Below are 11,365 nucleotides of genomic sequence, written 5' to 3'. Positions count from 1 at the left end.
ATTTTATATGATGTTTTATTCATTATTGGGCTCCGGTCTAGCATAGATCATTTGTGATCTAGGTTTTTGGGCTCCGGCCTTGCAGAGATAATTTGTGATCTAGTTTGTGGACTTCGGTCTTGCAGAGATCCTTAGTGATCTAGATTTTGGGCTTCAGGCCTTGCAGAGACCCTTGGTGGTCTGGATATGGGTGACGACCTTGAGGTGATTTGGTACCACATGCATATATGTGTCGATAGGTGAATATCATGACATGAGTCTTATTGATGTATGTGATTGGTGATTGTGTATGAATAATTGTGAATTGATATTTGTTCATGACACATGCGATTGGTGATTATTGATGTGAGATATTGGGGTTTTGATGTAAGTATAAGTATGAGAATATTATTATTGATCAAGTACATGATGTTTAAATTGAAATATTCATGTTAACTGTTATTTGGATTATAATGATGTAATACTTACCCCCAGTGGTTTTGACAGCATACCTGTCTGTGTGGATGGGTAGACGTTGTGCAGGGATAGTTGCTCGTTGAGTTTTTGTGCTTGGTGTTGAGAGTTTAGTCGGCTCTGATCTAGGCTTCGTTGTGTCGGTTTAGATTATCTTTTACTTTGGATTTTGTTATGTTTGGAGATTTACCCGTATGTTGGGAATTTTGAAATTCATCTATGTTGATATAATAATTGATTCATGACATGTATATTTGGATTATTCTGGTTTATATTCCGCTGCGACTATTGAAGTTTATATACATGTTTATTGGTTTTGAATTTTTGTTTGATGGCGTAGCCTCTATTTCTTGAATAAATCTAGGACTTGTTTTAAGCTATAAATATGCTTCAATCTTGAACAAATACCTTCATTCTTCACTTCACCTCTTTTCTTCCATTTTCTTCAAATGTTTTTTAGTTTTTTAGGGGTGTCGATGGTGTCATGGTCATTGTTGACCGTTCATAGAACCCTGCAATTTCAATGCATTGCAGTTTGTGTGGGGTTCATATAACGGTCAACAGAGACCCTTAACATCAAAGAAAGACACAGAAAATTACATAACATCTGGTTTGGATTTCTGTTTTCGGAAATAACTAACAATTTGCTACGGATTATATAATCCAGACCATGAGTATTTTAGTAAATTTTGCAGGGTGCGCGAGGAGGCAGCAAGATGAGAAAAATAATAGTTTTTTTTTTTTGTTACACTATTCACTAAGACAGAAAATAAACACATATTTTAAACCAAAAAAAAAACATAAACACATTTTAAGAATTAAAACACAAACAATTAAAATCCTCGTGTCAGCTTTTACTATAGAAAAACAAAGTTGGTGTCAAACTGAACTCAACTGGTCGGAAAACAGAGACGGTGTTCGCCGTCAACCGCCACAAACAGCCAAAAAATTCTTCAGGTTTTTCCTTCATATTTTTCTTCAAATTTTCTCAAATACAATTCTCAAACGCGATTCCACATAATTGCGTTGCACCATATATCCAATCATCACAGAGATTCCTCAATTACGTTCTTAAAGCGGCGCGATTAACAATATAGGTTGAAATATCACTCTTTGTGATTTTTTTTTCATTAGTAGCAGTTGAATTGAACAATTATCAAAATTCTGTAAAATTGTTGTGTGTGTTATAAGTTATTGATTGAAATTCATTCATGTAAATATTTGATTGTATGAAATCTATAGCAAGAATTTGATTTTTATGTAAAGGGTCAAGAATTGATTAGTTGCAAAAAAAATTAGTTTTTGATGGAAGATTTAGGATCTACCCGGTTTGATGGTATCAGCAATGCTGTGAGGAGGAAAAGGAGCCAAACTTCGCGTAGGCCGCGGCCTGATTCGCAGCCTATTCCTGATCCTGAAGGTCGTGATTTTTCGCCATCATCATCAACGCCTCCTTCGGAGGAAGCTGCTGATAAAGTTGTTTCTAGTGATGAGAATGATGGTTATGATAATACTGGTTCCAAGAGAAAAGAATTTAATCTCAACCATTGTGTTACTCAACCATCTTCGGCTGGTGGGCGGAGTAGTTTAAATAATAGACGGAGCAGTGAAGGTGTTCTTGCTCCTGCTAATTGGAAAGGTTCTAGTAGCAAATTTAAAGATAGTTTTGATTCAGAGTCGAAAAATGCTGATATATATGGTGGAAGGAATCCTGAGAGTACGAGTTTGGGGCAGCTTCAAGATGGATTGGGGAGTGAGAACAGGGTTAAGAAGGTTAAACTCAAGGTTGGTGGCGTGACACGTACGATACAAGCTAACTCTGCATCTAACAGTGCTTCAGGAAGCGGATCAACTTCAAAAAGCTCTCGTTTATCGGACAGCTCCAGACCGCGCCAAAAGCAACAGGTAATTCTGTTTTTGATGTAATTGTCGCTTATATATCATTTATGGTTATTCAGTATGTTAGAGATATAAAACCGTTTAAGTGTTTTCACCTAAAAGTTTACACTTTAGGAGATTTGGACCTTGATAAGTTAACATAGATTTGTTTCAATTCTTCATTTAAATGTAAGCAACACTATATAGAGTGGGCCTGAACATTGATCGTATCCTTCAAGCCCAAATAACTTTTGCATGGGGAATTTAACATATTAAAAGTACCTCCGCCTAAAAGTTTAGCTAACTGTCGATGCATAATATGGATATTGGCCATACGATATTTGACGTTTTGATAAGTAATCATTAGTTGGTTTTTTTTATTTTTTTTATTTTTATTTATCAAATGTTGTTTTGTTTCACGAGAATATTGAGGCGTATCGTATCTGATGTGTCTGCAAGCATTCTAGGGTATTTAGATTTTACTTTTATGGAAAAATATTTGCGGTCTTGATTTCTTCTCTATAAATGCAATGATTTCCTTTATCCTTTTTAACTTATAAAACCCATTTGATCGTGTTGATCAAATTGCGTTATTACAGAGTAATTCAGACGATAATATTTCTCCGTCTGCTAAGAAGCGAGGCCTCAAAGGCTTTCCGTGGAAGGATTTCAAAAGGGGTGGATTTGGTCTCGGGAAGGAGGAGACGTCGATGGGGAAGATATCCATAAAGAACACATCTGTTAAGCAAGGAGACAAGTCTGAACCTGTTCGTAAGAGCAAGAGAGTACCCAAGCGACGTGTACTGGATGGAGAATTTGACGATGATGCCGATGATGAGATTCGGTACTTAGAAAAACTTAAAACATCAAAAGTTTCTGCAGTTTACAGAGATGAAGAAGAATCAAGCAGGAAACATCGAAAACTCTCTAGCGTCTCTAATATGGACAATGCTGTCTCATCAAGGTCAGGCAAAGATGGCAAGAAAAGATCTAGATCTGATAGAATGCTTGAAGATACAGATTATGAGGATGAAGTGGAATCAGGGTCTGCTGGAGAGCTAGAGGATAAGAAAAAGAAAAAGCAGAGGAAGGAATCTGTTGATGTATTGATGGACACTAAGAGGGAAATGACTCTTACAACGCGTCAACGGGCCCTTCAATCAGGCAAAGATGCCTCTGCATCTAATGCGAGTTTAATCGAGTTTCCCAATGGATTACCTCCTGCCCCACCTAGAAGTGAGTATATTGTACTATATTCTTTTATCAATTTCATGCCAGAGTTGTTAAACATGTTGCTTGACTGCAGAGCAAAAAGAGAAGCCTACAGAAGAGGAGCTGCTGTCAAAGAAAACCGAGGCTGCCATTAGGCGTAAAATGCAAGTTGAGAAGGCTGCTAGGGAATCTGAGGTTTGTTTTTGTTCTCTCTAAATTACAGGTTTTTTCCCCGTCATTATGTTTGTTGAATTTTACACTGGAAAGCATATCCATTTAAATTTGTTTTCTAGGCTGAAGCTATCAGAAAAATACTTGGTCAAGACTCTAGCAGGAAAAAGCGAGAGGATAAAATAAAGAAGCGCCAAGAAGATCTGGCACAGGTTTGGCTGGGTTAAATGAGTTTTCTATATTCTATTTAATTTTTTTTTTGGTTAGCTTAGAGTTTTTATAAAACTGTTCTTTGCAGGAGAAGGCAGCTGAAGCAGAAAAGCATGCATCAAATACCATCAGATATGTGATAGGTCCTACTGGGACAGTGGTGACTTTTCCCGGGGAAATGGGGATCCCTGCGATTATAAACTCCAAGCCCATCAGGTATCAAGCTATCCTAATTTGATGCATGTGACCTGTTAAACCATCTTCCTGGTAACTTGTTTATGTATGTTTGGCAAACTTGGAGAAAGAAAATGGAAATTATGAGAACTGATAAAATGTGTTATATACAAAAACACAAATCTCTGTGTTCACCTTTGGTTTTAGTTGTTTCCATGATTTTGACAACAATCATTGGGCAGAAGTTAGATACTCAAGGACATATATTACGCTTGCTAATTTGATGTATGGAACCTGTTTGTCTATCTTCCTGAGGATTCTTTTTGATATGTTTCGCAAATAAAATAAGAAGGGAAAGGATACAGATTGATCTTAAAAAATTGTTCTGTTTATTTTTTAAAAAATCCGAGTGAGTGCCTTTGCTTTAGCTGTTTCCTCTATTTTGACCATGATGAAGACTGATTGTGATTAGATGTTAGAAACTCATGTTGCAAGTTTGTTTGGAAAAACACATCAAAACGTTCCTTCTCTGCTAATGATATCAGTGAATATTGTTTCAGTTATCCTCCACCTCGCGAGAACTGTGCTGGTCCATCATGTACAAATCCGTATAAATACCGGGATTCAAAAACCAAGGTTCCTCTTTGCAGTCTCCAATGCTACAAGGCTGTCCAGGCGAAGGCTACTGGTAAAACTACCAGCTGATGTTGCCAATAGTCCTCCATTGCTGGCTTCTATTACTTATATGTCACCATCAATATGTTTATCTATGATACAAGCTTTAGGCTAGAGCAATTACGCGTTGAGCGTTTGGTAGAGAGGTCATATTGCGGATTATTCATTGCTCTGTTTTTATTTTTTTATATTTTTTATGTTGGTATAAGAGATGTTGTGATAATAGTATCCAGTCAAGAGGAAACAGATACAGCTTGCACAGGCCTGTCTTGTTTCGTTTCTTATCGGCTTTTTTTATTAGCAATGCTGTTACTGGATAGAAGTCATTTTGGCAATAGCTTGCAGTATGAACAGTCAAAGGATCTTGTATACTTTTTTTTTTTTTTTAATGCATGACTTTTAAAATAGTTGGTACTTTGTGTCTTTTATTTTTCCAATGCTCACTGTCAATATTGCTGGTGTATGTTAGTTAAATGGCACCATATACATCTTAAGGCAGCAGATTTGTAATAGAAAACTTATGTCTTGACTCTTGAGAGCTCATATTATGGACTGACCATTGTCGTGGTTGAGATTTATGGAGGACAAAAATGGACTCCATGGAGAATCTAATAAGAAAGTCCCTTAAGTGGATTTGTGGAGGGATTTGATTGAGAGTTAGATGTTAAGGAGAGCGGAGGACTTGAAGAATACCTTCCTCTTCAAATCAATGCTTTCATAATCGGACTAGACGACTGACTTGGAAGTCGGGGTTGAGTCTGATCTAGTCAGTCGGAAGAAAAAAAACCGCCGAAACAAAACCAAACATAACCGGTGTAACCATTAAATAAAAAATGAATGTTAAAAAATGTGTCTTTGTATTCTTTTTCTCAAGGAATTGAATTAAGTTAAAATGTGGCACAATTTTATATATGATGTTTCACACTACAATTTTCTTCATAAAACTAAACCCTCCTCATTGGGGGAACTAAAAAATTGTAGGCTTAATTGCAGTTTTGATCCCCCTATTTTTACCATTTTGCAAAATGGTCCCCCTATTTTAAAATTTGACAGTTTTGGTCCCTCTATCAAATTTTTGAACTATAAAAATGCAATGTGATAAATTTAAATATTGTGGAGTATGATCTAAAGATGGAAAAACATCAAGATCGATAAAACTGTAACAAAATTTCCTTGAAAACTTCATTTAAAACATATCAAATCACAATATTTTAGACTAAATATTTGATGGAGGGAACAAAATTGTCGAATTTTAAATAGGGGGATCAATTTCGCAAAATGAAAATAGGGGGGCCAAAACTTCAATTAAGCCAAATACTTGCGTGAGCATATAACATTAATGTGGCGGTTCCATAAAGTGTCTATGACATCAAACACAATTATTTACACACATTTTTTTTTTCCTGATATAAATATTTGAATTTATAATGACATATAAATATTTGATCAACAATATAATAAATCAAATTATCAATCATTTGGTCTCAAATAAAACTGAATAATACACTTATAAAAGAAAAGTTTGAATTAGAAGAGTTTGATTAAATGAAGTGGGTGATGTAAATATAAGTGACAGTTTCTTGTACTGTCTTGATAGTTGAAGCAAAGCAAAGCAAATCGAATGAATAATGGTTACATCCTCTATTCGATTTGCCTCTCTTCTTCTTTCCCCATTAACCCCTACTTCTTCTCACTCTCACACTCTTTCTTTTGCCTCACCCTCATCCCGCTTCTCCTCGTAAGCTATTTTCTTTTCTTAACTGTTTTTACACAATTTTGTGAATTTTCATTTTCCTCTAACTATATGTATCAATTTTTTTTAATTTTTTTTAATTTTTTAATTTTTTATTTTTAAGAAATTAGGTTTAGGGTGTCTATTAACAACATCAACAACTCATTTTCTGTATTCTTGTTATTTTTTCTATTGGGTTTAAGCAATTGACTATTGAGCATACACTGGTTATGATTTTTCTATCAAGTGGATTAAACCCTACTTTAATTTGCAGGAATTTGGGAGGAAGTAGAAACGTTACTCAAAAATCTTATTTGAAGGCGAAGGCTGTTTATGTTAATGATTTTTTGGCCTCCGAGGCCGAGAAGAATTTAATTCATGGAATTTGGTCCATCAGGTGTTTTTAATTTCTCTTGTTAATTTGAATTTGACTTGGTTGTTCTAATCAGTAGAATTGATTATGACATATTTGGTTGCTAAGTAGAATTGATTTTCCCTCCAAAATTGATACTACTTGAATATGATTTATAACATTTGATTCTAGAATTGATTTTACAATTTATTCTTAGTTTCAAATTTATTGTTCAACCCATTTTTACATAAACATATACATATACAAACATAAATCGCTTTACATTCAACTCACTTTTAGGCAGAATCAACTTTACCAAATCAATTTTTGTCACTGCAGAAGCATATACAAATCTGTAACTTTTGTCTCATATATTGATTTTCCTTTGAATGTCTTTGAAGGGAAGATTTGCAAGTCCCATCTTCTCCTTATTTCCCTGTACATGCACAAGGACAAGGACCACCACCAATGGTGCAGGAGCGTTTCCAGAGTGTTATTAGTCAGCTTTTCCAATATGTAGGTCTTTCTTAGTGAATACTATGTTTTTGGATCACTAATAATATGCACTTGGTATTTAGATTATTAATAATATGCTTTTGATACTTAGAGAATAATACGTTGTGGAGGACCGGTTGATGATGATATGGCCAACATCATAGTTTCTCAGCTTCTTTACCTTGATGCCGTGGATCCTAGCAAGGTATGTTCTTCATCTTTTTGTTATTAAAAAGCTCATGGTTTATCTTTATATGCCCTGGTCCGTGCAAAACCATACCTTTGCATTTCTTGAAGATGTCATTGAATACTTTTATTTTGTTTTTCCTCATTTTCTTTATATGAATGTTACCCTGAGTCTGTCTTTAATATTTCCAAGTATTTCTTAAGCTCAATTTTTTGTAATACAAGCTCTTAATCAACTACTAATTTTGTGATATCTTGATCAGGATATTGTCATGTACGTAAATTCTCCAGGAGGATCAGTGACAGCTGGTAATAATTAATTTTTGTTAATCTTCCTTACATTTGTTTTATTTTATTCAATCTATGTGTAGACTTAAAAAAAAGGAAATGTATTATTTTATTTAAAGGACTGATGCGCTAAACTTCTGTTTTTGTTAGGGATGGCGATATTTGATACTATGAGGCACATTCGACCTGATGTGTCCACTGTTTGTGTTGGATTAGCAGCAAGGTAAGCTTTAAAGATTACCTTAATTCTCACACTTTACCACCAGTAAAAGCTATCATTTGATTGTTTCGATCTTGTTTTTGTATCAGCAGAACTTGTTACTAAGTTCTGTTGAATGCTAGGAGAAATAATACATCAATTATTTATTGTCTTAAGACCCTTCCTCCCTCGCCGTAATTGTGGGTGTGATGTTCTTCTGATGATATGTGTATGTAATGGTTTCTGCAATATAGGTTTTTTGATAGCATTATTATTATGGCACTGAAATTGATTGATAGTTGTATGCTTGATACTTTTGGTTTTATTGATTGATAAGTGTAGCAGAGATCAGGATGTTGTGCTGGATGAGTGGTAAGACTAGACATGATAGGATTAGGAATGACACCATTAGAGAGAGAGTGGGGATAGTACCTATAGTAGAAAAGTTGGTAGAAAATAGGCTTAGATGGTTTGGGCATGTAGAGAGAAGACCCGTAGATGCCGTCATAAGAAGAGTAGATCAAATGGAGGAGAGTCAAGTTAAAAGAAGTAGAGGAAGACCTAGGAAAACTATTAGAGAAACCATTAGAAAAGATTTAGAGGTCAATGAGTTGGATCCAAATTTGGTTTATGATAACACTATGGCGTAATTTGGTCCATGTAGCCGACCCCACTTAGTGGGATAAGGCTTGGTTGTTGTTGTTGTTGTGATCCATACCATACTATTACTAATATTGTGTATATATTTGACATTTTTTGCAATCAGCATGGGTGCTTTTCTGCTAAGCGCCGGGACCAAAGGTAATGATTCCCTTGACTTGTAATACTGTTTTGGTCCTTGGTTTTTATGTTTTAGGAGTTTTTCATTTCCCTAAAATTTGGGGTTTGTCATATCTCTGTTTCCTTGATAAAAGAAAAAAACTTTGTCTAACATTATCTCTTCCTCACTTCTGAAGGAAAGAGATACAGCTTGCCAAATTCAAGGATAATGATTCATCAACCGCTTGGTGGGTTTCAAGGAGGGCAAACTGACATAGATATTCAGGTATAAACCTCATTTTCCCATTTTGTTGTTTCTTTTTATTAGTTTATATACTTTGTTATTGAAAATAAAACCATCTAGATAGTTGAAATTGAACAAGTATTATGGGTTCTAGAATTTTGAAGGACTCAAATCTGTCTGATTGAGGTTGATGAAAATCCATGGATAGAAGTGCATTGTGCTTATGTTATCAATGGACCAAATTGGTCCCCGGTGTAAAGAAGGAAAATCCTTACCGAGAAATGGCTTATTCTGTTGTGGTTATATCTCATATGAAGTTTTATCCTTTGGTTCAAATATCAACTCTTGAGATGTGGTTTAGTATAAATGCCAAGGGGAGCCAAAAATTATAGAATATGAAATTATGATTAAACCTTTCAATTTTTTCTTTTATTATATGAAAATTTAATTCATTTGACTTAAATAATCAAATAAATAGTATATGAAAGAGTACATAAAGTAACTTACAAAGTTGGGGGATGTCATGGCATGTATCCCCTTCACCCCACCTGTGTTGAGTAACAGGTGAAGGTACAGTTACATCTTGCTCTTGGATATCTTAGTCTGAGAAAATCCCTTTCAACTAAAAAATACTTGAGAGTTGAGACTGTTCAACTGATGATGTTTTTGCATTTTCACTTACTAAACCCATGAAAATCTCAATTTAGCAGTCTAATCTTTCATTCATCAGATGAAATAATCCAATCTAGTATTAAATCACTTTCTGGTATACATGGGAATACAAAATCAGTAAAAGAGGACCTAAAGTCCAATTTTCTGTACCATTCTTTATCATTGTATTGTTAGGTTTTAGTAGCACTTTAGTCAGATTGGCTTCCGCTTTGTTTTCTTCGACATCTCACAATTCACAAATAGTAATATCACCTATGCTATGGCTTCATCAAAGGAGGACATAATGGATTTTCTAGTTTTCTTGCTTTTTTTAAGTATCACAAATTCTTTTTAGATAAAACTAATTATTAGTCATAATCCTCAGGCAAATGAAATGCTGCACCATAAGGCAAACTTGAATGGGTATCTGTCCTATCAAACTGGCCAAAGTTTAGAGAAGATCAACCAGGATACCGACCGTGATTTTTTCATGAGTGCAAAAGAAGCCAAAGAGTATGGACTCATAGACGGTGTCATCACAAATCCCCTAAAAGCTCTCCAGCCATTAGCGTCTGCAGCCGAAGTTAATGATAGGGCTAGCGTTTGAACATGAGAGAGACTGTTGCTTCATTTTGAGTGAACCATAGTGTTAAGTAAGAATGATTAATCTTCCCATGTTGATATCTGTGTGAAATTGTGCCCGAAAGTTGAGGTAAAAATGAACACAGTATGTTTTTTATTGGTTCAAATTTTCATGATTTATTGTTCTCTTGTAACCATAAGTCATCCATATAGTGAAATTGGATTTTTTTTTATATACATATTTTTTGGCTTATTGACTTCATTATTTGATTGGTACTGTCCCAAAACGTTACAGGTCAAGAGATGTGCTAACAACACTCTCTCATTAGATCCTTCAAAACAAACACTCTCTCATTAGATGAAATTACTGTGGATCACACACTTTGAAAATGGATTTCAATATTTCACATAAAGGGGTGAAATATACATTTACTTCATCCAATAAGAGAGTGAATTTTTTTTAGAGCAATAAGAGAGTGGGTGTTGGCAAGTTAATTTTAAATTGATTTAAAATGATTTAAACTTGTGTTTTTTGAAAGAAAAAAAATTCTACTTTATCCAACTCAGTTTTTTTTGTTATACACCAAGTTCACCTTTTGCAAATTTTACACCTTTTTTCTTTTTATCCACAACACAATCAAATAAAGTTAGTGTATTTTGTTTAAATTAAGTAGGCATATGATTAGGATATGAATATAGAAATAATAGACACATACAAATCAGCAGTCATATCAGCATTCATGGAAAGGATAACAGTCACACGTCTCTTTTTAAAAATGAAAGTTCTTAAAAAGACTAATAATGCAAACAAACAGAACGTAATTTGGTTAAAAAAAAAAAAAAAAGAACCTTAAAAATCAATATATGACAAACCCGTAATTAAAAGAAGACATGTATATTGTACCAAAACAAAAGGAAGACATACATACATACATACAATTTTACCTAAATTAGAGTGGCATAGACTTTTTCAAAGCTTTATCTATGTTGCTCCATACATTTACGATAATGGCAACAAAGGTGAGCACTCAACTCAAGAATCATGACAGCAAAATATATAAACAAAACATGTCACGATTGCCAAAAGAAAACAACACTTTCTCC

General features: G+C 34.4%; 2 protein-coding genes across 2 annotated transcripts; both read left to right on the top strand.

Annotated features, from left to right (window-relative positions):
• Positions 1–1,285: 1,285 nt before the first annotated feature.
• LOC112416763 (myb-like protein V) lies at positions 1,286–5,180 on the top strand. Its single transcript, XM_024771247.2, has 6 exons — positions 1,286–2,358; positions 2,931–3,567; positions 3,638–3,738; positions 3,837–3,926; positions 4,013–4,140; positions 4,659–5,180. The coding sequence occupies exons 1-6, from the start codon at positions 1,759–1,761 to the stop codon at positions 4,801–4,803; spliced, it is 1,701 nt and encodes a 566-aa protein (XP_024627015.1). The 5' UTR covers positions 1,286–1,758; the 3' UTR covers positions 4,804–5,180.
• A 1,142-nt stretch (positions 5,181–6,322) lies between these two features.
• On the top strand, positions 6,323–10,500 carry LOC11426620 (ATP-dependent Clp protease proteolytic subunit 5, chloroplastic). Its single transcript, XM_003625930.4, has 9 exons — positions 6,323–6,511; positions 6,780–6,902; positions 7,259–7,373; positions 7,465–7,557; positions 7,802–7,847; positions 7,977–8,049; positions 8,792–8,826; positions 8,982–9,070; positions 10,065–10,500. The coding sequence occupies exons 1-9, from the start codon at positions 6,402–6,404 to the stop codon at positions 10,284–10,286; spliced, it is 906 nt and encodes a 301-aa protein (XP_003625978.1). The 5' UTR covers positions 6,323–6,401; the 3' UTR covers positions 10,287–10,500.
• The last annotated feature ends 865 nt before the right edge of the window (positions 10,501–11,365 follow it).

This window comes from Medicago truncatula, chromosome 7, assembly GCF_003473485.1.
Source record: "Medicago truncatula cultivar Jemalong A17 chromosome 7, MtrunA17r5.0-ANR, whole genome shotgun sequence".
Taxonomy (NCBI): domain Eukaryota; kingdom Viridiplantae; phylum Streptophyta; class Magnoliopsida; order Fabales; family Fabaceae; genus Medicago; species Medicago truncatula.
The sequence above is the reverse complement of the archived record's forward strand: the minus strand, read 5'-3'. Positions and strand labels throughout refer to the sequence as shown.

Excerpts from the sequence above, each read along its gene's own strand:
- LOC112416763 (XM_024771247.2), top strand. The coding sequence starts at position 1,759 with ATGGAAGATTTAGGATCTACCCGGTTTGATGGTATCAGCAATGCTGTG. Across the intron at positions 3,568-3,637 it reads ACCTCCTGCCCCACCTAGAA|AGCAAAAAGAGAAGCCTACA; the intron begins GTGAGTATATTG and ends GCTTGACTGCAG. Across the intron at positions 3,927-4,012 it reads GCCAAGAAGATCTGGCACAG|GAGAAGGCAGCTGAAGCAGA; the intron begins GTTTGGCTGGGT and ends TGTTCTTTGCAG.
- LOC11426620 (XM_003625930.4), top strand. The coding sequence starts at position 6,402 with ATGGTTACATCCTCTATTCGATTTGCCTCTCTTCTTCTTTCCCCATTA. Across the intron at positions 6,512-6,779 it reads CCCTCATCCCGCTTCTCCTC|GAATTTGGGAGGAAGTAGAA; the intron begins GTAAGCTATTTT and ends TTTAATTTGCAG. Across the intron at positions 8,050-8,791 it reads TGTGTTGGATTAGCAGCAAG|CATGGGTGCTTTTCTGCTAA; the intron begins GTAAGCTTTAAA and ends TTTTGCAATCAG.